This window comes from Biomphalaria glabrata, chromosome 10 (assembly GCF_947242115.1).
Source record: "Biomphalaria glabrata chromosome 10, xgBioGlab47.1, whole genome shotgun sequence".
Lineage (NCBI taxonomy): Eukaryota > Metazoa > Mollusca > Gastropoda > Planorbidae > Biomphalaria > Biomphalaria glabrata.
The window spans coordinates 37,393,593-37,418,574 of NC_074720.1; the positions used below are offsets into that span (position 1 = coordinate 37,393,593).

The following is a 24,982-nucleotide window of genomic DNA, read 5'->3' on the forward strand; positions in this document are numbered from 1 at the left end:
GTGACTGGAAATTCCTCTGACAGCTTGCCACAGTGGGTTACTTGGCAGGTGAAACCATCATAAAGGTTCTTGATTATGGTTATTATCTTATTGGGGATCCCATAATGTCTCATTACAGTCCAAATAGATTCTCTGTCGACACTATCAAAAGCTTTTTCAAAGTCGACAAAAGTTGCATAGAGAGGAGATTGCCATTCGACACATTGTTCTACAATTATCCTGAGTGTAGCTATTTGGTCAGCACAAGATCTCCCTTTTCTGAATCCGGCCTGTTCTTCCCTTAGGTGTACATCACATGCTCCCTTTATTCTGTTTAGTAGGATTCTGCTAAAAATCTTGCTTGGTACTGACAGCAAAGTGATGCCTCGCCATTTCTCACATTGTGATAGATCTTCACTCTTTGGTATTTTTATTAGCAAGCCCTTTTACCACTCACCCGGAGGTGTTTCTGTTAACCAAATTTTGTTGAATAGTTTGTGCATTTGGTCAACTATTTCACTTCCTCCTTCTTTTAGGACTTCGGGTGGTATGTTGTCAATTCCAGCAGCTTTACCTGTCTTCATTTGTTTGAGTGCATTCCTTACTTCTTCTTTTGTTATTTCTTCCATGTTTATGTCTAGTGTTGGTCCTGCATTTAGATCTGGTGAATTTCGTGGTTTAGATCTATTGAGCACTTCTTGAAAATATTCTTTCCATCTTTCAAGTTGTTCATTTATTGAAGAAAGTACTTTTCCGTATTTGTCTCGGACTGGAACATTGCAATTAGCCTTTTTGGTACTGAGAAGTTTGGTGATTTTGTATAGTTGTTTTATATCTCCTTTACCTGCTGCTTCTTCTGCCTGTTCTGCCAGATTATTGTAAAATGATCGTTTGTCTTGTCTAAGCATTTTGGTGACTTTCTGTGAAACTGCTTGGTAGTCTTGTTTTGATTGTTGCTTGTGGTTTCTTGTTTTTGCTAGGTTAACTGCCTGTTTAGCGCATTTCCTTTCTTCGATTAATTTCCATGTCTCGTCACTAATCCACTGTTTTTTCTTCTTAGGGTTAAGGCTTAGTAGCCTACTTCATTGCTTGTTTCAGTAATAATTTCTTTGAAATTTTGCCAAGATTTATCGACGCTTTGTTTGGCCTCATCTAGTTGTAGCACAGCAAATCTATTTTGAAGGGATGAAATTTAATCAAAGACAAATGACAGAGTAGAATGGAGAAAGAAGGTTGACTGATTGTGTGGTGCCCCAGCGGTCCAGCAGACCAATGGATAGGTCAAAGTGAATGTGAAGAATGGAGAAAGAAGGTTGACAGATCCTGTGTGGTGCCCTAACTATCCAGCAGACCAAGGGATAGTGAAAGTAAATGTTAAGAATGGAGAAAGAAGGTTGACAGATCCTGTGTCGTGCCCCAACTATCCAGCAGACCAAGGGATAGGTCCAAGTGAAGGTGAAGTTGGACGTGAGCCTGGCCTGATGACTTAAAATGAATATCTAATTGTTTTGTAAAGGGTCAATCTCTTATTCAAAGCCTCAAGAAAAAAAAATTCCGTAAAAAAAAAATACCCAATAGTTTGGTGTTTTGTATGGGATGAGGTGTTGCAGTTCACGTGATAATATGAAAAACTACTTATTAATTGTTGTTTTAAATTATGTTCAACTTATATGCATACTAAATAGATTTTTTTCTCTTTTTTTTTAAAGTATACATTTTCTTTGTATAAATGTAGTAATTACTATGACAGAACTTGCTTAACTTGGCAATACAAATGTAAAAAAAAAATAATTTTTGACTGCATAAATGTGTTAATTGACTATATGGTTAACTAAAGAGCCTTGCGTGTTTGTTACTATTGTTGCGAATCTCACTATCCAGGCTCTCTGCAAACTGCACCATACACCACCAACTTAAAGAACTTGACAAGTCAGGGCTCCAAAATAACGTAAAGGTTTAATGTCCATAAATAACAGCCAATACTGTACAATTGGCAGCACGTAGAACAGTACAAATAGCTCTGCGATAACAAATATCTCCCCGATAACACCGTTCCGCCGTATCAAGTCTTGCACTGGCCTCTCCGTCTCGTTCCGGGCTTGCACTGGGTTCAACAGTTCGGGACTGACTTCACACACTTGGGCTCGTTGTGTCGGACTCGATCACAGACCAAGATCAAGACGCCGTTCGTCTCAACTGTACTTGACAGTACTCCGCACTGAACCGTCGTAATGCTCCGTACAGAACCACACCGTTGAACTGTGCTGTAGTCGACCGTGTTCTGAACTCCTGTCGTGGACCCGCTTTCTGAACCGTCTGTATTGAGCCCCTTTTCTCGACTGTCTTGACTGCGACACCTCCGCTCTTTATATAGGGTCCCTACTGGCCTTCTCGAACCGGACAGAACGCCTCTCGACGTTTCTAGGTGGTCAGATGACTACAACTCTCGTGACGCTCATGAGCTCTGTTCACGACGGCGATCCTTCCCGTACCGTCCTGTTGATACTCGACTCGGTTGACCGTCGTAGCTCGTCACGGTTGACCGCTCGTCTAGCGCTGGCCTGGGGCGATTTGCGTCGACTGACTACACTCACACCACTACCCCCATCTGTGCCACCACCAGATTTATAACACTGCCCCCTCCTTAGATCTGTCCGTCCCGGGCAGATTCAACCTCATGACATTGGCTGTGAAATTTCATCGCTGTAGGTGGGGGTCGATCGGTGGCAGTTGGCTTGCGTCTTGAGCTGAATGGGGCCATCCATGTTGCAGTCAGCAATGGTCGCTTCCTTCTTCTCCTCCAGTTTGCCTTGACCTGGTTGCCTCGCCGTCGTGCTTTCATCGCCATCCACGTGGAACTCAGAATGCGTTTTCTTCTCCTCCAGTTAGCCTTCATGTGGCTGCAGTTATTTCTTGGTAGAATCACCATGCACGTTGGACTACGCAACCGCCGCCTTCTTCTTTTCCTCCAGTTGATCGTCCTCTTGTTGCAGTGGGCGTGTTGTAGGCGTGGGTTCAGATCCCACTTCTGACACCAGTGTTGCGTGACGTTGTGGTTGCATCGCTCTCTTGTCGTTCGGTACTGAGGGCAGCCACTTGACACATGGAGAGGTATAGGATGTAAGGGCAGGGATTACCAAGATCGTTGGCCAAAGAGGTGGCTTCATAGGGCTTTGCGAAGAAGGACTAGGATGGGCTTCAAATCCACAGGACGGGGAATTGTGGGACAGGTCATCATCTTCAGCCTTGTCTGGAGGGCATGCTCGTGGGGCAGGTTGGTAACACTCCTCGTGCAAAGGTCCCTCGTCTTCGGCTTCAGACTCCATTCGGCTTTCTTCACCACCATCAGCACCTCCTTCTCTCGTCTCAGTATCGGGCCAATCGCCTGTTGGTTTCAGATCTGGTCGATGACTTTCATCGTGCAAATGTCCATCAACTTCAACGTCAGACTTCCTTGGATTCTCTTGACCACCATCAGGACTTCCCTCTCCAGTCTTGGCAGCTGGACCAACGTCTGTTGGGTTCAAACCTTGATGGTATCTCTCGACTTGCATATGTCTTTCAACGCCTTCGTCAGGTTTCAATGGGTTCTCGTGATCACCACCAAGGCTCCTCTCACTGGTTTTAGCATCTGAACGAACGTCTGTATTGATGATTCTCTCCTCCACATCAGGTATGCGTTGGTTCATGGCGGCTATCTTGGTGTTCATGGCATCTATCTTGGAATTGATGTTTCCTAGCATTGAGCTCAAGAGCTCCTCCATATCTGGTTCTACGTCAAAAAGATACGTGTCTGGATCTTCCTCTTCTTCCACTATGTCTTCCCGGAGGCGTGCTTGTAAGGTTTCTTTGTTACCACTTGTCTTCAGCCCTCGATCACGTAGCTCTCGCTTCAGTTCTTTCACTTCGAGTTCGTACAGCAGTTTCAGACGAGCCATAGTAGATCCGTTCCTATCCGATTCGATCCGATCCCACTTCTGACACCAGTGTTGCGTGACGTTGTGGTTGCATCGCTCTCTTGTCGTTCGGTACTGAGGGCAGCCACTTGACACATGGAGAGGTATAGGATGTAAGGGCAGGGATTACCAAGATCGTTGGCCAAAGAGGTGGCTTCATAGGGCTTTGCAAAGAACTTGACAAGTCAGGGCTCCAAAATAACGTAAAGGTTTAATGTCCATAAATAACAGCCAATACTGTACAATTGGCAGCACGTAGAACAGTACAAATAGCTCTGCGATAACAAATATCTCCCCGATAACACCGTTCCGCCGTATCAAGTCTTGCACTGGCCTCTCCGTCTCGTTCCGGGCTTGCACTGGGTTCAACAGTTCGGGACTGACTTCACACACTTGGGCTCGTTGTGTCGGACTCGATCACAGACCAAGATCAAGACGCCGTTCGTCTCAACTGTACTTGACAGTACTCCGCACTGAACCGTCGTAATGCTCCGTACAGAACCACACCGTTGAACTGTGCTGTAGTCGACCGTGTTCTGAACTCCTGTCGTGGACCCGCTTTCTGAACCGTCTGTATTGAGCCCCTTTTCTCGACTGTCTTGACTGCGACACCTCCGCTCTTTATATAGGGTCCCTACTGGCCTTCTCGAACCGGACAGAACGCCTCTCGACGTTTCTAGGTGGTCAGATGACTACAACTCTCGTGACGCTCATGAGCTCTGTTCACGACGGCGATCCTTCCCGTACCGTCCTGTTGATACTCGACTCGGTTGACCGTCGTAGCTCGTCACGGTTGACCGCTCGTCTAGCGCTGGCCTGGGGCGATTTGCGTCGACTGACTACACTCACACCACTACCCCCATCTGTGCCACCACCAGGTTTATAACACTATTAATAGTGAATAGTTGTAAAAGTGGTGTATTTTTATGAAAAAAACTGCTTTAAAACTGATTTAAAAAATTAGATTTTCGCTTTCAGAAAAGAAAAGTAATCGTTGCATCAGAATTTTGAATAGTCTAAATTCTAAAATATTATGATGTCGGATTTTCAATATTTTTCTAGATTACGAGATTTAAACGGGACAGACGGACAGACATTCCATGCAAAATTAATAGCGTCTTTTCCCCTTTCGGGGGCCGCTAAAAAACAAAAAGAACGTCTGACAAATATTTGCACAAATAAAAAAAACAAACACCAGAATATATTATATTTAGGCTGCTTGGGCCTATAAAATGTGGTTTTGGTCTGCGCAATCCACATTCCACTATAAAAATACCAAGCGTAGGCTGGATACTTTGCAGTGTACTTAAATGGACCGCCAGCGGACAACGGCTTTGTCTGCACGAGGTGCGAGTAAATATGCAGGTCACAACGGGGTTTACGTAGTCATGTGAAAAAACAAACAACAACACTGCACTCATCCTTAATCTTTGGAATCGAAGACATTGCCATTCTAATATGTTTGCATATATGATTTAAATTAAATGGCTATTGAAATAGACTAAAACGGTAATGTGCAATGCAGTTAAGGCTAAATAGCTAACATTTTTCGTTTCTTTAAAAAACAAAACAAAAAAACAAAACAAAGCTAATCTAAGGAGAATAACCACAAAATATTCTGTAGGAGTATTCTCCCTTTGTTATATAAATATAGGTACAACAAACAAATGTGTTAAGTGTCTTGATGGAGAAATAAAGTGTAAAAAAAAGTTTACCAGACAGAGTGAGTTGATACAAGTAAAAATAATGACAATGAATTCTTCTCCACATTGAGTCTATCTTCAATGCACACAAACAATTATGTATCGAGCTGGGTGATTGGGTGATGGACCATGGCCATAACTCAGAAATGACGGAGCGATTTCTAAACGGATTTGTTTTTGTTCTAGAATTCTCGGACGTTCCACCGGAAATGAAGATTGTTACACCATAGCCTCAACCACCTGCACTACTGCAAAGAATGAAAGCGAGCAGTTAGAACTAGGAAGTATGTTGCTGACAGTAATGGTGCCGGGTTGAGGAGGGGAAATTCAAATATGTAGCGGTGCATAGGAGGAATGGCAGTTGTAGTTGTTCTGCCATTCGAATAGTGCTAACTGTCACTGACAGCTGCCTACGGGTAGAATCTTTCACAACCGTTGGCAAGACACCATCAGAGACAGTGATCCTCTGCAAAGAACCAACCAAACTCCTTTAGAAGAAGAAATCAGAAAGAGAAGATTGGATTGGGGCACACTTTGCGCAAATACACAAGGCATGCATTGGAGTGGAAACCACAAGGCATGCATTGGAGTGGAACCCACAATGCAGACATTGAAGTGGAACCCACAAGGCATGCATTGGAGTGGAACCCACAAGGCAAGAGAAAGAGAGGGCGTCATAGAAGCTTATAAGTTTGGATACACATGGAACAAGATGGAAAGAATGGCCCAGGACATGAGGGCTATGTAGATTTATTATTTGCAGTCCTTACTCCAACAGGAGTGAGGGGCTGTAAGTACTTACATAGGTTGAGAGTTTTTGTCGCATGGAAATGTCAGACCCTCTTTGATTACATGTTGGCACGTTCATTTTTTTCTCATAAAAAGTGAGTGCAATTATTTGTAAATGTGAACAGATGTAAATTACATGTATTTAAATGTAAAAAAATCTGTCATCAATTAGTTCAAATTTTCATTAAAGAAAACCAGTGCTTTTTTTTTTTTTTCATAGATCTTGTCAACATTTGTGTGAACATTTGATTAAGCAAAATATAAGAAATATAAAAAAAAGAAGGGCCCCCTCATCTAGGGGGAAGAACCTCGCATTTACAGCGCTATATATATATCTCTATAATGAAGAATTTAATTATTTCCCTTTCTTGATATCAACAAAATAATTAATTACCAATAATTATTTGACTAATTGGTTAATTTTTTAATTGATTCCTTTTTGTTAAAAAATATATAATAAGTAATTGTTTCAATATGTAAGGGGACTAAAACCCACATATTTAGCCATATTACTTAATACTGAAGGATTAATTTTCTTTGTTATTATCAAACAAAACAATAAATTTCCAGTAATTAATTGACTAATAAGTAATTTTTTTTATTGGTTCATGTTGTGTTAGGTACAATAAATAATTGCGTAAAGTTTCAACTTGATCTGAGAATGGGTTTGGGAGAAATTTTTAGCAGACAGAGTGAGTTGATATAAGTTTTGTAAAAAGAAACAACTAATACTTGTAAGATAATATTTATTCAATGAAATATAGTCAAAGATTTAAAACAAATTTGTATCAACAATATAATGTTTTGTTTTCATCAGTACTTAGCAACATCCTCACACATACCACTCAACATAAACACAATTAAAGCAAAACCACTGACTTGCAGTAAATGAATATCTTTGTTATTTAAAAGTTTGTAAAATAGCAACTAGTAAATATAAAGAGAAATTCATAGTGTGTTCTTTTCATATTGTAAGAGGTGATTTCACATCCTACAGTTTCTCACAAAAAGGACTTCTTGTGTGTACCCAAAGTAGAGTTAAAATCTCAAGTATTAAGCAAAACAAATTAATAGAGATTCCCTCATGACAAGAAAGCACCTCTAGACTTCAAACGTTTTCTATGATCCCCTTAGGTGGTGTAACCACTTTAAATTCTTGATAGAGATTATTGTTCCTGTGTGTGGGCTTCCATCATTGGTGCCAGAGCCAATTGGGTGGCAACTTTGAGCTCCATGACTTGTTGAATATTCTCGTGACCTGATGGATACAGACTAGAGAACAAAGCTAAACACTGCTCAGCTATAGTTAAGCACTCTGTGAACCTCTCAGCGTTGAACAAGACCTCGGCCAGTTTGAGTAGCTCATGGGAGTACTCCACACTTTTGTCTCCGTACATCTGTCGAGCAAAGCTGATACTGGAGTACAAATGGTCGGCTGATTGGCTGAAGTCACCTACACATAAATTCAAATAAGAAGTTGTTAGAATATTATGATTATTTAGATTAGCTTTTCATTTTGACCCTCGTTTTATGTCTGTTGTAATATCATAGAGTCTAGAGCCTACATTGCAATTGTTAACACAGCTATATAAGTTATATAAATTATTATTATTTATAGTACACCATAAAGATAATTTTTTATAAGGTGTACACTTAATGCAAGTATTAAATATTTTAAATGAAATGTATATTGCAGAGATAGTGAACAGCTGTGAAAGAGCAAGTTAACAAGTTTATGTAATATAGATTTCATCATTAAAATACATAATTAAGCCAAAAGTTGAGCAGGGACACACTATGCTGTAGACTGGGGCCTGTTTTGCCCCATCCTCATTTACTGGACATTAAAACAAGCTGAACATTTTGATGCATTTTCTTTTAGATATCTGTGTAATTATTATTATTACTGATTTATAATATATACAAATTTTTTTAATCTCTGACTAAAAAAAGACATTCAATTTGTATGTATGAATACTTCTTTTTTAAACCTTATTTTTTAAAGGCAACCACCAAGATTTTAATGGATGCAATTTATAGCAACATTGAGTCTACTGACTGATTTTATAGTAATTTCTCCAAACTACAAGTATTACTTCAAAAAAGCTATTTTTAAAAAATTATTTTCCTACTTCTATATCTTTTTTTGATTAGCCATCTTTACATATACTTGATAGGCTGTTTGGAGGATGATAGCTTCTTAATATGAAGACTGAATATGACCAAATCTACAAATGTATTTATATTCTAACAGTGATACTGAAACTACAGCTATCTGGCCCCATCAAAACGCTTGACCAAAGTGCATAATGTAACAGCAGATGGTGATTTTTTAATTTTTTTAACAATGCTGTGACTCATGACACTTGAGACCAAAAATGTATATAGCCCACAGGCTGAAAAAATGTGGGCACTACAGAACATAATCAATAAGTCAAGCTCTAAGGAATGACACTTTACCTGTACTTGCGTAGCATCTGGCAAGAGCATCTTGAACTAAAGCCAAATCTTTGTGATCTTGATAGAGAATGTTTTGGCGCTGTCTAAGGCAGTCTTCAAGAAGCTTAATAGCATCTGAAATGGTTTTATCCACTATATTAGATATGGCTAAAAGTTATGTTCAAACATTGCAGGGATAAAATAATAAGAGAATATTTATATTTATGCACTTTTCTTGGTTTCTGAGGTGCCGCATCAGAAAGAGATCACAAACTCAGTCACTATCATTCACCATGATGAGGCAAGACTGAAGGACAAGAAAACTGGAAAGGAAGTGATGTCACCATGTTCCTGTGTTTTAAATTTTATCTCTGTAGGAAAACTGCCAACAAACAGGCACAAGAACTTTCTGAAGTAAACTTTACAAGTAATGTTTGAAAGTATAGTATGAACATATAATTTGTTAGCTATTGTTATAATGCACAATAATATAAATTTCCTCAAGGATAATTAAGATGTATTATCGTTATTAAGAAGACAGACCACATTAGTAATGGAGAGACAGACAGGTAACTGGTGGGTTATGTATAATTTCTGTATTAGTCTTTAACATTTTTCGCAATAGTCATTTGTAGCAGGTAGCCTATTTTGGAGGCTAGGAAAGCATATACAATTTCTAGAATTGCAGAGGTTGTGGTCTAGCCATAGATTAAATAATGGTATATTTTTTCTTTTATTTATCGTCTAACAATTTTTTAACTTTCTTACTGAGGACTCATTTTGAAACACACACAGCTCTAAAAGGTACATAACAAGCAAAAGTTCCACAATGTAATAAACTTCTGTCTTCTTTCTATCTTTTGAGTTAGCCAATTTAGACCTGTGGATGAAAAACATCTTTTTGATTTTCGGTGTATAATGTAGGAGTTAAGATCCATAGTGGCACCTCTTCGTGTACATTTCTGTGATTAAATAGTGACTTCTATGATGAAGCCAATTCAGAATAACATAGAGATAGCAGACAGCGTAGATACTGGTAAGCTTTGTTGTTGTGGAATTAGTCTTATAAAAAAAAAAGTTACTCTTCTATCAGAAAAAAACACAAAAGTTACCCTCAAATTGTTTCCTGGACATCATGTGAACACCCTGAGAGAACAGTGCTCCTGTAATGTCTAGTTTCTTTTTCAGCTCAGCGCAAGTCTGTCCATCTAGAGTCTGTCCACAGTTTGCACAGGTATTTGTCTTTAACAAAACTCCACCGCAAGAAGAGCACTTGAGAGCCTGTGAAACAAATATGTTGTTGACCATATCATGACTTAATTTATAAGCAAAGCACCACTCAGTCCTATAGAGAGAATAGACTATGTTGATAAACCTTTAGACAATGGTCATAACTATAAAGTAAGTTGAACATTTGTTCCAAATGCAATTTTGTTTTTTGCAGCATTAAAAATTCATTTCACATTACATTAGATTCCAAACTTATCACAGAAATCCTACAATAAGCAATAAGTACTCACAGAAAACCTTTCATTACAAGAGTCCCCACTGGAACATCTGGTACAGAAACAGTCAAAGTGATATTGAGATTTTAATATTTCCTGTCGTTCCTCTCGCCTCATGCGGCAGTGGTGTGGACCTTTAGTTGAATGATTCATTCACAAATTAACAGATCATGATTTCCAATGTTCTTACATAACAAAATAAGCTGAATGTTAATGCTAGAAGACTTCAATTTCTAGTTATTTGGTATATGTGGGAATACTTACCATAGCAGTTAAAAATTTCTTCCCCACTGTTAACATCTTGGACAGTTCTAACTATCAGTGTGTCCCCAATGAAACTGAAAATGAACATTTATCATTTAAATTTCTATGTAATGTTGAAATGGCATGGCTAAGGTTAATAAAACTTTTTATGCCTATAATTTTATTTTCTATTATTGAACATTTGTCATCATTGATAAGTAAGAAAGAAATGGTATAATAGAAACTGATTTAAAAATTCACCTTAAACTCACTTGCCCAGAGATCTCTCTTGCGCTTATTTTTACTTGAAAATTCTTCCAATTCATTTTTGAAATAATTTACAGTTTCTGGCTTTGTTTAAAAGTATATTTTCCATCTACACATATACATAATGTTTAATACAGGGAAACCAAAAATAGATAAAGTGGAACCTCAGCTTCTATTTCAATCATTTTAGATAGCCAATAACTTTAAAATCACAAGATACCAGACATAATTTGGATACCACCCATTTTACAATGTCACATGTTCAAATGGAGGGGGATTCCCTCATCAAGCAATAATTTCACCCCTTCCTCTCATCGCAGTTAAAACAGTAAATGTTCTTATGTTAAAATGCTTTCTTGAAAGTTTTTGTGCTTACTTAACTCCATTCATATTGTATTATTTCTGTTCTCATTTAGAAAAGCCTACCTATTTAGTCTGTAGCATTTATTTATTAGTTAGACAAGGGGCTGGGAACCGTAACCCTAAATCTATAACCTTTACCTTACAGGGAAAATTGTTTTGCATACTGAAATGTTCGAGTACAGACCAAGTTTACAGAAGGGATTGGGTCATTAGTCATGGTTTCACTGTATTGTGTTTGGTTATAGGGCTGAAAAAAAACAACAACAAAACATGCCTGGAAATGATGGTAGGATCACAGGAATGATTCATTAGACTTGCTGTTGGATAGATGGCGGTGGCTATCCTGACCTGCTCTGTGTCATGCGTCTGTGAGACTTCATCTGGCCTTGACACAGCTTGAAGACTTGTGATGGCATGAGCATTACAGACCAGTTGCAGAATGTGTCTCAGGAGCAAATCACCAACATCTGAAATGTCTGCTGGAAGTTTTTCTGTAGAATCTGAAGCTGCCACATAACAAAACAAGATTCGTTAAAGAAAAACAATGTTTTTTTAAAATGTATAACTCATAAATTAAATATGGATCTATATTAGCACACTCCTAAATGAATGGCCATATACCACAGAGTAGTTTAAAGTTGTCTAGGCTATAAATTTTTTAAAAGAAAAGGTGAAAGTGGTTTCAATCATTTTTAATGAAATAGAAAATACAATATTGTTGAAGCCATTTACAGCTATTAAATGACAAAATAAATTATGGTTTTAATTACCAATAGTTCATTAACTTAAACATTTTTTTTTTTTACTCTTTCTTGTGTTGCCAGCTAAAAGAAATAATTGTGCAAAATTGGGTGTCAGAGAAATAACGTATACAAATTATTTTACCAGACAGACAGAGTTGATATAAGCTTTGTTATACTTGTTTATTTTTAAAATATATATTTAGTAGAGTTCATTTGCCATATCTGAATTAGTAGTGACATAGCTTCAAATAAAACAAGACTCAATATCATGATATCCAAACTAAAGTAATAAATTATTCTGTATACCATCATATACACATATAGCAAACAAACATTAAAACAAATGTTTAAATAAAGTTTACGACTAAATTTGTAAAAAATTTTTAGCGCTAATGAACTATTGCATTGTATATTGTATGGTATTGTATAGTATATTAAACTAAATATACAAAAGTAAAATAATGTTGGAATGGCTACCTGCCTATAAAGAATGCATTTAGGATTACCCAATTTTAATCCCTAATTTAAACTCAACTATCATCCTCTGCTATATTTTAAAAATGATTGGACGAACATAAAATGATTTTATTTTAAAGGGGCAAAATGTTAAAGTGATTGTTAAAACTTAAAACTATTCAATGTTTTTAGTATGAAAACTTGCTCATTTACACAAATTCTCCTTCAGTCTTAGCAGAGAATGGGGAATCGGTTTAATTGTAAAGTTATTAATAAAGAAAGTAAGAGTGAGCCAATGTCATTTCATCAAACAAGATTTGACTGAGTGCACAGAGTGAGATAATATATCCTGGAAATATCAAATATGCACAGAAATATATTTGCCTGACCTTGTTTCATTCCCAACATAAAGTCAATCAAAGAGTGGCTGACACATTTCGCATCACCTGAAGCATCCACTTGGTGAAACACTCCTGAGTGAATTAATGTTGTCAATAATAAAGCAGCTGTCTGAAATGAACAAGTAAGTAGTTGTTATTTAATGATCTATCTATATAAATGTTGTTCATAATATCAGCATGCTTAAAGGTACCAATGCAGAATAGTCAGAAAATAACTTTAAGTATGCTATATAGTATGACATGTTTAAAAAGTATATCTAGTAAAGGTACTGCACAGGGCATAAGTAGGGTGGTATTAGATAGTCTCATTTACCCTATTACAAAAGGCAGCAAAAAATCTAGACATGAATGGATTTTGTAAGAGCAGTGATGCAAAGTTTGAGCAAGTGTATAGATGTTTTAGAATAAAGACAATAAACAACATAGCTGTTATTAAATACATCAATACCAGCAAGATTATAATGTGTGGATTTTTTTTTACAAGCATTTAACCTACTGCCTTACATTAAGAAAATGCATCAGTTAACACCCAAGGAGCATGAGCTTTAGATTAATCAAAAAGTAATTTTTAAGTAAATGCTCTGTCATAAACTAAGATGGTAAAAAGGTACATGTCACACATTGCTATCCACAAGGAAGTTCTGTGACATTACAATCCAGAAATCTAGAAGTTTCTTCCATAAAAAATAATATTAACTCTTAATTCTGATCTTTTTCCTTTCCTTCCTTACATATTCAAATATCATCCAGACCAGACATTGCTAACAAATGAATGCTCCGTCATGACAACACCCCATGTCACACTGCCCATTCATTTTGTCACTGAATATTTGACCTCAAAATGCATTCCCATGGTTCCTCAGTCCCCTATTTATCTAAGCTCCAGTGACTTTTTCCTAAACTGAAAAATGTCCTCAAAGGATCTCAATATCTTTATTAAGGACATGCTGAAGACCATACCAGTTGAAGACTTCCAACGCTGCAACCAAAGTGGGAACAGCATCTCCATCAGTGTGTAGCTGCCTAAAGAGACTATTTTAAAGGGTTAACGTTGATGAATACTTTTCTGCCCCTCCTCAAATAAAGGAGATATAAGGAAGTCAATTTCTCAGTATTCTCTATGTTAATTTATTGATCTAATTGTACAATATTATGTTTTTGTATTCATTGTGACTACTCATTCTTTAAATTAAATCAATTTAACATTCATGTTTCAATCTTGAATTATTTTTATGATCTATTATTTTAGACTTACATCACGCAATAATTCAGGTCTCTAGATCTAGAATCACTACAAGGTGACAAAATAACATTACCAGTATGGCAGCATCATATTTTTATGGCCAATAGTTTTTGATAGTTTTGTTTTACACATGCAATGACTAACCATTTTAATTTTGTAAACTAATGTCAAGGCATCCAATAGAAATTGTGGTTTTCACAAGGACTCAAACCCAAGACATTTAGCATGATGTTACTTTGGATACCAAGTAAAAATTCCTTCAAGCTATTAAAAGAATGAGAAACATGTGTGCACCAAAAATGTAAAAAAAATTGTTCAAAAATTACCAAAGTATATTGTAACATATCCAGGGGCTCTGTGTTCTCCTCATGGGTCATAAGATCATACACACTGATATAACTTCTGTCATACTTGCCATTCTGATTAAGTCCCTTTGCCAGCACATCATCAGAAAGTCTGTATTTTTGGTTATTAAGCAGGAAGTCTAAAAAAGAAATCTATAAAAGCTGAAAAACTTATAAAATCATTAATTATAGTAATCTAATGTAATAATATATAAGAATTGAATTTTATAATTTTGTTTTTGTTTAACTGATAATTTTAAAAAAATGTCCATATAATGTATAAAGTACTGATCAGTACAAAAATAAAATGTAGTCTCTGTACAAATACACAATAGCACTTCAAACCTTTGCCTTCTTCACAACAATACAATCCAATGTAATTTATAATAGATTGTTGCTTTAGTACTTTTGAATATTATTGAATTTATTAATGGGACAGAGTAATACTAGAAAATGTTATTATTATTGCCAGAAGGAAGAATTCCTAAGAACACAATATATGCTGAGCTTGTCAGACAAGGGAGGCCCAAGAATAACCTACAGAGATGTCTGCAAGTTAGATCTGAGGATTACAGGCATCTATGAAAGCAGGTGGGAGGAAATATCGCAAGATTGGACAACATGGAGGCAGACTGCATGTGCTGGATCAAACCTCCCTGAACGCAAGTAATGAAGCCAATTTAGACTAATGAATGATAAAGAAAGCTGCCTATCAATTAGCCCTAAAACAGGAGCATTCACATACACGGATTGCTCCAAAATGTTGCCACCCAAGAATTGGCTTATTTAGTCACACCAGATTATGCCCAGACTGAAGAAAAAAATGAAACCAATTATAAAAACTAGAATATATATATAAAGGTTTATCTTTAAAAAGCCTTGTATAAAATAGAAATTACAACATGTGAAAATGTGCAACATGATATCTAGTAAGAACAATTTTACAAACTGAAAAACAAAATTACCTTTTAAAAATGGAAGTTGTGCACACAGAATGATACGGAGACTCAAGTGAGCAATACCAACCTGTGAAACAAAGAGATTGCATAATTGATTAATTCCTGGATCCATTCACAGGAACATGAGTATTTCAAAGAAATAGAACACATTGAAAAATACTGTAAAGATAATTTTTTATTATCAATTTTCGTAGGGAAAAGAAGGAAAATGATATTGTTTCTGTAGCTGGAGAGACTATTGAAATTGTGCAAATCATTAAATAAGAATAATCTGGTATAAACTTTGTCACATGTAAATTATGAGTGAGTCTGGTGTGAATGTACATTTTGGTTTCTTATAGTTATAATGTTTTTTGTTTGGTGTAATGCACAAATTGTAAGACAAATTTCCATACGGACAATAAAGATTATTATTATTATATTATTATTATTATTTACAGCAGCTTGAACTAAAGAGAATGTGATGAAGATATTTATTATCAATGATTCTATATTTTTGTAAACTCAGTTCTCAGTTTTTACCTTTTTAAATTGCATATTTTGTTGTAACTGACACGTTTATCTGGTGTAACACAAGATTTTTTGCTATTTTTTTCAGATGTCCACATCAATTATGTCATTATTTTACAATCTATGCATCACAGAACTAGTTAATGAGTTAATTAAGTTAAAACCTATACAACATATGAGAAATTCCAATTTTGTTTGGAAATCTCAGCTTTTTGCTTGTTTCCTCAGGCAATTATATCAGTAATCCTGGGCTTATGCCTCTTTTTTTTTTCTCCTCTTTTGTGGGCTTTCTTGCCTATTTTTGGGCTCTGTCTCTCTTTTTTTTTTTTTTTTACTTTATAATCAAATTAATACATTTGCTGACAATGCAACACTAACCAGAAAAGAATCTAATTTTTAATAAAAATATTTGTGTTAAGTATTTTTGGTTTCTATTCAAGATAAAATAAATCTGATAGGGGTGATGTTTATATGTATTAACGGTTAATAATTTTATTATGTTTAATAGTAATGAAAAAAGAAAAAGGTGAATCTATAAATATAAGAATAAGGAGAGCATGTTTTATGAAAACAATGAAGTGAGAAAACAAAAAATACATTTTTAGAATATGAACAAAATCTCCATTTATAAACTCCACCTTAAATCAATATATGGTTTGGGTGAAACTTACAGAGTGTAAAAGATCCAGGTAGCGACACTCTGTCTTGTGGTAGGAAGTCCATGAGGCTTCTTTACACACTTCATTGCAGAATCGAACATATGTACACTGGTCACACCTGTACAGATAATTAACATTTTTTGTGTGTGAAAAACGAATACTTTTGTGTGTGTGAAAACTAATACTTTTGTGTGTGTGAAAACTAATACTTTTGTGTGTGTGAAAGCTAATACTTTTGTGTGTGTGAAAAATGAATACTTTTGTGTGTAAAAACTAATACTTTTGTGTGTGTGAAAACTAATACTTTTGTGTGTGTGAAAACTAATACTTTTGTGTGTGTGAAAACTAATACTTTTGTGTGTGTGAAAACTAGTACTTTTGTGTGTGTGAAAACTAATACTTTTGTGTGTATGAAAACTAATACTTCTGTGTGTGTGAAAACAAATACTTTTTTCCAATTTTCATGATGATATTTGATGAACATAATAACATCTTGATGCACTTAAAATACTTTCATATCACACTAAGTCCACTACATGACTTTACATAAAACTAATAGCTTCAACTTACTAACTTGAGCTAAACTTGAATTGTTTCTTCTACTGACAATTTCAACTTGACTTACTATTTTAACTAACACATTTCAACTCTAACTACTGTAGACTAAAAGTAAAGTAATTTCCCCCTTTCAGACCATGTAGACTGTATAGTGTAGACTGTTCAACTAAAATTCTCCAACTAATTACTAAAACTCTCAATCTCTCATAGGACCTTACTTCCGGTCATACTTAACAGGAGTTCACTATTTACATAACATTGTCACGCTCTGTATTTAAAAAAATTCTTTGAAAGTACAATAAAATACAATAATGGTAACTATTTGGACTGACATTTATAAAGTACATATAGCATCCCAATGGGCAAAAATACTCATTAAATATAAATATATTCAAAAGTGTTAATTGATAAAATGCTTAAAATGAATAAAAAGTGTAAAATTCTATGACTGCTTGCAATTCCTATTTTTTTATATTTACCCAATGGATGTCACGGGAAGCTTTGAAAAACAATGATGGCAAAGATTCTCATACTGATCAGGAAGGAGGACTGCAGCGAATGGACGCTCAACAATAATTGATGATCCCTTAGGTATAAATCTATTTGCCTGAAGTGGAATAGAATGAATAAAAAAAACATATAAAGAAAAATTTATCTAATGTGTGAATTGGGCAATATTTCTGAGAATTTGAGCTTTTTAGTTTTTATTTTAACTGACCAGAAGATGTCTTCCTTTCTCTGGCGTGACGTTCAGTGTGAGAGCTTTTGATGCTTGTGACACTATCAAGTTGATTCCAATGTAGACACTAGGCCTGGCAGCTGCTGGTGCTGGATGATCAATGATAGAGCTCTTTCTGTGAAGATAGTTTTAGTGTTAGACTGTTATCTTTACATTAAACAAAGTTTCCCTTTTAGACCTTGTGATCTGTAGGGCAGATGATGTAAAGGTCATCTATTTCTGTGACCCACGTTTAACGAGGGTGTCATGTGGCCAGCCCAATGGCCTTTACTTTTCCCAACTTAAGTCAGGTACACATTAGATTTGGGTGGACTTTAGGGCCCCTCAAAAATTAAAAAACTCAAAATCCCAGTTTCTACAGAGATTCAAATCCAGGACAGCAGTTTGAAAGCTAAGCACTTAATTCCTCAGCCACTGCGACCCTAGATTTAAAAAAAATTACATAATATATTTTAGATTCTCCTTAGACTGAGTTGTTATGAGAATCTGTGAGTAAATTAATGGTTTAAGTAATTAAAAATTACACTGAGAACAAATCTTTTAGAAGGTCCTAGACAAAGTTAGTCAAGACTGAAGAATGTCACTTCAGACCTATGAAAACATGCTGACTAAATTTAAGCCCAAGCAAAACTGAAAATGACTCACACAAGATTCAAAAGTTTTGAGGGGCTCTATGTTAGATAAGGAATCCAAAGAATTAGTGTGCTGATCTTTGATATCAGATAACTGTTAAACATCACAATAAAAAGAAAACAAAGCAAAAAGGTTTAGCTTTACCTTTCTGAAAACTGAGCAGCCAGACAGGCAACTTCTTTCAAAAACTCTTCTGCAATGATATCAAGGGAATGTCAATATAAATGCAATAAAAACTAATAAGCTACTTACAACTAACATCTGAACATTAGAAACTTAGATGTGATGAGAACATTCATCATATGTCTACAAGCATCAACAAACACAAATTGTTTACCTTTACTACTCCCATTGAGACTGAACTGATTTCCATTAACAAACTCTTTTAGCATCTGGTAACCTGGGTTATATGATTAAGATCAATGCCAATGTAATTGAATCTAAAATAACAATATTTATGTGAAAGAAATGATTCCTCAACATTGCAAACTAGTAGCTTTAATGTTACCAGCTAACCATGGTTGTAATGAACAAAAGTTATGTCTTTTAAAGGAACAAAAGTTATGCCTAATAAATGAAAACATTTAGCAGACAGAGAGAGATATTGAAAATAATTTAATTTGCTCAAAAAATTATATGATGGTGATGGATCTGATGTAAGTTATATTAAACACAAATCGATTCATCAATCATTCAATAAGTAAATATCTATAAATAGATAAGTCTTCTACTGAATTCAACAATATTCATTACAATAAGAATAGATAGTTACTTTCATCCAAGATCAATGCCGCTACTACTGGGTTTAATATGTTCTGATTTTGTTTCATATTAATCTCATTAAACACTAGTAACTAAAGTGAAGGTATCCCTTTCAGACTTTGCCATCTATGGGGGCAGAAAGTGTAAAGCTAATCAACTTCTATGGCCAATGGTAAATATCTGGCCCCCCCTCTCCCTTTCGATTTGGAAGCCAGTTATATTTGGCACACAGTGCCCACTAACCACTATGGGAGTCTCTATATCATGTCATTTTGGGTAAGTGTGCAAAGTTAGACTGCTTAGAACACATGTACCGGAAGCTCAAAATTGGAACCAGTGAAATCTGCCCTGTGGAGTATCACCAGAGAATGCAGACCATGTCCTTCAAAACTGCTCTCTTTACCAAGAAGCCTGTATAAGACATTGGCCCCAAATCACCCCAATAGAAAGGAAACTATATGGAAAGCTCCCTGATTTGGAAACCACTGCGCAGTTCATCTCATGTATTGGTCTAGTCATCTGAACACTCCAACATAACAATGAGAACGAAGAAGAAGAAGAAGAAGACTGCTTAGTCTTACTAAAGGTTCTAAATACCTAGCATACAGAAACATTCTCTTACTTTGTTCAGCTTGCTCCATCTGTCCCAGCCTGAGAAGTGCATTGGTTTTTCTAGACAGTAGCTTGTGAAAAGAATCTACAGGGAAACCTGATTCTGTTGCACGCTGAATGTCCAGCAAGCATTCCTACAATGTTAAAATATTTTTAAGACTAATAAACTGATGTCTTCAAAAAAACAACAACAACAACTTAGGATGATGTACACGTTACTTATATAATAGAAACCCTAGATGACACTCATTTTTAATAAGGAGAAAAAAAAAGGATGATTTTAAAATCTCAAATTAAAGGATCTCTCTTTTACAATTAGAGATAAAGCCAATATGATGTCATGTGGGCAGATTATGTAATAGCTTGACCTCTGGTGGCATACACAGGAGTTAATAGGAGCCTAGATGGTTGTGCGAGATGTCAACCTTGCTCTTATGTGGTGTTGCTGAGTCAAAGGTCAATGGTTCATGCCCATGTAGGGACTTGTATTCATCATTAATTGTTTAATGCTAAGTTTCATAATCATTCTTAGCTTAAAGATTCTAAGCTATTCAAAAGTTTTGTTTTAAAACTAACTTTTGTAACTCAGTGACAATTTTGAAACTGTATTGCTAGCCTCTCTTATTTTCAAGATATGGGATGTCCCCATTAATTTATGCATTCTAATCAATTATGCTAATTTTAATAAATTAATTGTTTTGAATTTGCATTTTATTAAAGGGGATAATGTTAGTTTTCATTAACAATATTGAATAAATATGGTGTCAAAACAGGAACTATGTACTTCATTTTGCTTAAGCTCAATAGTAGTCAACATGCAATAAAATTAATTTATAACCTCAGGAGCATGCCAGTTATGCTGTTTGAAATAAGCCAAAATTGCATGTAAAAAAAACCCAACAACATTACCTTGTAAAGCTCTAGATGGAAGAGAGCAGCTGACCTATTTCCGAAGGCGAGTGCTAAGTTGTCTCCTGAGCCAACAGGTGCATTTAGGCAGCTCTACAAAAATAGTTATGGTTTAACAATTTTTAGACAAAGAAAATATACTCTAATAAACTGAATACAATAAATATGAGCTAATTCATCTTCCATAACAAAATAGAAAGATAAATAAAATATAAAAAATTATTAGCAGGAAGTAACCATCTTAATTTAACAGTGGTAGCTGTCACCTGGTGTGTTGACTTGTGTCGATATTTCAATAAAATTTTTTAAAAAGTTGGGTAGACCTTGAAAAGAAGAGCTAAGGATAAGAGAAATACTACCCTAAGCATCAATCAAAATTGTTTACCATCATTGTTACTAACATCATTCTTTTCTGTTTTTCTAATAGCAGAAACTACCAGGAAATATCAAAGTAGAGTATTTATTGTATTATCATCTCTGTATGTGTACAAACTTAAGCCAATTTTCTGTACATCAGCAGTTATGCCACAGCTTCCAGTATTTATTGTTTATGAAGGTTGGTCATCTGACAGGGCCCAGATTGACAAATGTAGTATTATGACAAAGGATCAAACAGTTTAAAGATATTGGCAGGTCTAAATGTTTTACTTAACAACAGCTAAACTTGAGGTATTCTAGGGCTTCAAGGAGAATTCACACACAACTGTTTTACATAATTCATTATAAAGCTTATATCAGCTCTGTCTGTCTGGTATAAATTTTGAACACATTATTTCTCCCACTTCCCATTCTTGGATCAAGTTGAAACTTTGCATCTATATATACTTAGTCATTGTTCCTAACAGAACATGAATCAAGAAAAAATTTTAACCAATTAATTAATTAAACAGTGGTAATCAATTAATTTTGTTTGACATCCAAAAGGGAAATAAATTTTACAGCATTGAGATATATGGTTGTAAATTTGGAGTTTTTCCCAATAGAAAAGCTTTTTTAAAAAAAAAATATATATATTTTTTATACTTTGCTTATTTTATTTATTATTTTATCAATGTAATCTTTAATACAAGTCTATTTTTTCATAGTTGGGATGTAAATTTGAATTAGTGAAAAGATATAAATTGAGCACAGCTTAAGATTCCAACAAAAGAGAGGGAATGCCTTCTCTCTCAAGGCTAAAATGATAAGATACATAAATTCCTTTGTTCCATAAATAACTAGAATCTACCAATTTCTTTAAAAAGAACCTTATCAGACCTTTCAATCTATGATGCTGATGATGTAAAGTCATCTGTTTCTGCTGTCTGTGTTTAATGAGGGTGTCAAGAAACCAGCAATTTACATTACTTTTTTTCTAATTGATATCAGGTACCCATTAGAGTTGGGTTTAAAATGCCTAAATTAAATGTGATTAGCCGGGCGGAAATTTGATAAAGTTCATTTGATGTATGTGACTCCTCTAGACAGATATGGATAACTCTTGGTTTTAATACAGACGTTTTATAAAGAAAAAAAAAGTTCCCATTCAGACTTTGTGGTCTATAGGGCAGGAGATGTAAAGGTCTTGTGGCCTACGGTTAACGAGGGTGTCATGTGGCCAGCACAATGACCAAATGACCATTAGAGCTGAGTGGACTCAGAGGCGCCTGAAAGATCCCGAAATTAAAAATCCCAGTCTTCACCAGGATTTGAGCCCAACACCCCTGGTTCAGATGCCAAGCGCTTTACCGCTCAGCCACTGTGGCTTGTTTTATATTAAGAACAAAAGGAATTGACTTAAATAAATTTAATTTGTATCGATCAATAAAATTATCTCATCTTATGCATAGAAGGGAAATTGTCCTTTTTAATTTCACAGCCCTTCAATGTCAAAGAAACTTTTTTCCTCCCTTGAGTGACAAATGGGAGTCCAAATACACACAGAGCACCCTGCCAGTAGGTAACAGGGTATAAAGAATACAATGTTTAATAACCTGAGTGTAAGCATCAACTGCAGTTTTGTACTGCTTGAGTTGAAAGTACTTATTCCCTTTGTTTCGCCAGACTTTGGAAACCTCTGCTGATTTTCCGTGCCAGGTCTTACAGGCTTCAAAATATGTAGGTAGCCACTGGACATGTCTATGCAATTAGAATAAAATCTTAATAATAGATTTTAATAGAAATTAATAAAGGTTTTAAAGAAGATTACATAATTTCTACATTATTATAATTTTTCAAACAAATTATATTCAATATATGTATGGCAGGACTATGGCATGGCATGTCACACAATTGTTAAAATGTATATAATATTATAATTGATATGATATAATTGTTTGAAGTCTAATACATATAATATCTTAACTCTATATACTATAGTTATAGTGTCTATAGCCATACTAGAATCTATATAGATCTAGATTTAGACTAGATCAAGTACTGACTAGTAAATCATAAATTATAATTAATGCGGTAGTCAATTCACTTGAATGATAATTAATTTATATAGATCTAGATATAGACATCTAGATCTAGATAGTAGTAATTAATAGACAAAAAGATCTAGATGTCTTAATGTAGAATCTTATTCTTAATGCTATGACTATGGGCGATAATGAGATCTATTATTCTATCTACTCTTAGTCTTAATTGAATAACTCTACTCTTTATGTAGAATCTAGCTAGATCTAGATTTGTCACTTAGTTGACTTATATACTATTTCTAGATTAATATAGTAGAGTCAGACTAGTGACGACTGATGATGATCTACTGTTCAACTCCAAGATCATCACTGTCCACTGTCATCAGATCATCATCAAGACTTAACTTTTTAAGTAAAGTAGATCTTATCTTATCTTATAATACAGACGTTACTTCAAAAAAAAAGAAGATGATTATATCCTACGCGTCATGCATTTAGTCATGCATATTAACCAATGCCTTAAATTCTGCCAAGTCATTGGTTTTCCTGGCTAGCTCAGGGGCTCAGGCAACCCATTCCATGCTCTAATTGAGTCTAATAGCACTAGGCACAAGGGAAGAAGGAGTATTTGTACAAATTTGTCCTAGGATGAGGAATGTGCTTTTATTTTTGTGTCTTTCTCAAACTTTCTAAGTATTTTTATTATATTTTGTTTTTGTATTTGAACTTTATGGTTCAGTGTTTTATGTATAAACTAATTGCTACTTTACTTTTAAGTCTTCTATCCTGAACTTCCCTGAAGGCTTTCTAAATTTAGTGATTTAACTAACCCCCCTAAAGGTGTTTCTCTAGTCAAGTCACAAGTGTGAATATTCGTTTATTATGAATCTCACTCATTGACTCAACTCACTCACGTCACTGCTCTAATCTATAATAATAATAATAATAATATATAGTTATAGATCTAATATAGTCTATTAGTAACTATTACAGTATTACAGTATTTACAGTATTAGTATTTTCTTTTCGTTTTTTTTTTCAATTTTGTTTACAGTTTATGTCTAGATATATACATTCTGATGCACCGCAAACTTACTTCAAAAAGCGCCTATGAAATATAAATTCAACACGTTCTTTGTTTGATTTCAAAGATCGAAACAAATTAAAATCATCAGTATTTTCTACTAAATGACAAAAAGTATCAATAGACTGTTGCCAGTTACCGAAACCAATGGGCGCAGCCATCTTTGTTTACTAAGGGGAGCGACTCTAAATATACTTCAAATATATTTAGAGTTATCTACTGTAAAAACAGTCAGGGATCCCTCCTTGACAGAAGGCAAATATATTCCTCAGAAAATTGAGAGAGGAACTCGAGAATCACCGACTTTTGAGGAAATAAAAATTACAATTATTAAAAGCAAAAGACACAAAGCACCATGCTCTAATGGCCTTCAGTCTTTAAAGTGGCAGGTGTTCACAAACCTGTTCACTCTATGTTGTGATTAGTTGGGAAAAATGCGCTGTGCTACTTTTTCCACCTGACTACCGAGATCACTATATAAAAAGGGTGACAAGTCTAACTGCTCCAACAATCGAAGCATTACACTTCTGTCAGTAGTAGGAAAGATAACGTGAGATCTTTGCACGAGTCCTACTTGGATGGTTGCCTGGTCGTGCGGTTTGCGTGCTGGACTGACGTAGGCCTATTTCCGATGGTCCCGGGTTCAAACCCTGCCCACTCCCATCCCCCGTCGTCCTGCGGAGATTTGGACTAGCAAGTAAACTATCTTCAACTCTGAAGGAAC

The 24,982-nt window shown here is 35.3% G+C and overlaps 1 protein-coding gene across 2 annotated transcripts; it reads right to left on the reverse strand.

Moving 5' to 3' along the window:
* Positions 1-7,159: 7,159 nt before the first annotated feature.
* Positions 7,160-24,429, reverse strand: LOC106060934 (SET and MYND domain-containing protein 4-like). 2 transcript variants are annotated; one of them, XM_056045259.1, is made up of 18 exons: positions 24,271-24,429; positions 22,746-22,890; positions 20,773-20,865; positions 19,874-19,997; positions 18,827-18,889; positions 18,634-18,682; positions 17,836-17,971; positions 17,597-17,724; positions 16,572-16,677; positions 15,397-15,457; positions 14,414-14,571; positions 12,833-12,953; positions 11,519-11,744; positions 10,636-10,709; positions 10,387-10,505; positions 9,979-10,147; positions 8,888-9,001; positions 7,160-7,880 (listed from the first exon to the last, which is right to left on the reverse strand). In XM_056045259.1, the coding sequence occupies exons 1-18, from the start codon at positions 24,417-24,419 to the stop codon at positions 7,594-7,596; spliced, it is 2,322 nt and encodes a 773-aa protein (XP_055901234.1). In that variant the 5' UTR covers positions 24,420-24,429; the 3' UTR covers positions 7,160-7,593. The 2 variants fall into 2 exon arrangements, with proteins under 2 accessions (XP_055901234.1, XP_013074422.2); XM_013218968.2 differs by having other exon boundaries at positions 11,519-11,750.
* Positions 24,430-24,982: the final 553 nt, after the last annotated feature.